Source organism: Haliaeetus leucocephalus, unplaced genomic scaffold (assembly GCF_000737465.1).
Source record: "Haliaeetus leucocephalus isolate CR32 unplaced genomic scaffold, Haliaeetus_leucocephalus-4.0 Scaffold2, whole genome shotgun sequence".
Classification (NCBI taxonomy): domain Eukaryota; kingdom Metazoa; phylum Chordata; class Aves; order Accipitriformes; family Accipitridae; genus Haliaeetus; species Haliaeetus leucocephalus.
This window is the reverse complement of record NW_010972438.1, coordinates 11,064,131-11,065,373: the sequence shown is the minus strand read 5'-3', so window position 1 is coordinate 11,065,373 and position 1,243 is coordinate 11,064,131. Positions and strand designations below refer to the sequence as shown.

The 1,243-nt window shown below is 70.6% G+C and overlaps 1 protein-coding gene across 1 annotated transcript in view; it reads right to left on the bottom strand.

Moving 5' to 3' along the window:
* Positions 1-488: 488 nt before the first annotated feature.
* PRRT3 (proline-rich transmembrane protein 3) overlaps positions 489-1,243 on the bottom strand; it is a 2,717-nt gene continuing 1,962 nt past the window's right edge. The window contains exon 3 of the mRNA XM_010573494.1: positions 489-1,238. Coding sequence (XP_010571796.1) covers positions 489-1,238 — 750 coding nt within the window. The remainder of the gene's footprint in view (positions 1,239-1,243) is intronic.

Sequence of the window (1,243 nt, the reverse complement as noted above, 5' to 3'; positions counted from 1 at the left end):
CCCCCCCCCCCCCCCCCCCGCTCCATCCCTGGGCAAAGCCCATCTCTCCCCTCCTGGGCTGGGGTCTCCTGCGGGGCAGGGGGTCAGGAGCCACTCGCAGGTTGCCATGCCAGCGGGGGGGCCCTGCTGGATGCATGAGTGTGGCCATTGCATTTGTCTGTGGTTTGTCTGTCGGGGTGTGCCCATCTGTACGTGTGTCCATATCTCAGGAAATAAAGCTCTGCACACCCAGTTTGGCTGCTTGGGGTGGGGGGGGCCGGGGGGGACTGGGGGTGCTGCTGCCCACCTCTGCCTCTGCATGCCAACGGGGCTGCCTCCTCCCAACATAAACTTTTTATTTCTCTGGTTTGGCACAAATGGAGCTGGCCCAGCCCAGCTCCCCCCTCCTACCCCATCCTGCAGGGGCACAGGATCAGACCCCCGGCCCCCCACAGTGGGCTCATCCCCCTGCGCTCCCCAGTCTCTGCCCGTCCTCCCGTCTCCCCGGCTCAGAGCTCGATGGTGTCGCTGGAGAGGCTGCGGGCGTCCGCCGCCTTGCCAAGGGCCGGGAAGCCACGGGGGCCCTCGCGCTCCCATGGGGGGGGCATGGCGGGCACCAGGAGGGGGGCCCGGCTGGGCGCCTCGTCCAGGGGCAGGCTGTCGGGCGAGGACAGCCCATGGCGCCAGGGGTTCCAGCTGATCTTCAGCGAGCTGCTCTCCAGCGAGCTGGCCGAGGCGGTGACGGTGATGGTGATGCTGCCGGGGGGCTGCCGGGGGCCAGGCAGGTCTGTCAGCGAGCTGCAGCGTGCCATGCGCCCCAAGCCGGGGGTCTCGGCGGGGGCCGGGGAGTCGTGCAGCGAGGCGCCGGAACCACGGCGGGGTCGGCCGAAGAGGCCATCGTGCAGGAGGTGCCGGCGGCAGAGTGCCTGGTCGATGCTGCGGCGCAGGTCGATGGGGGACGGCGGGCGGAAGGCCAGCTCTCCCAGCGAGGGGGACGAGCCCTGCTCGAAGGCAGCGCAGGAGCGGGCAGCCACCGCGTTGGGGCACTTGGGGCTGAGCCCCGGCATCCTGGCGCTGCCGGCGGCAGCTGCCCAGGCCTCGTTGCTGTCCTTGAGTGCCCGCAGGGGCAGCTGCTCGGCTGGGTTGCGAATGAGGCTCTTGGAGATGTCGTTGGCGGGTGCCCGCTCCGGGCCGGTGCCACCGGTGCCACCTGTGCCGCCACTGGCCCAGTCGTAGCAGTTGTTGGGGTACTCGGGCGCCTCGG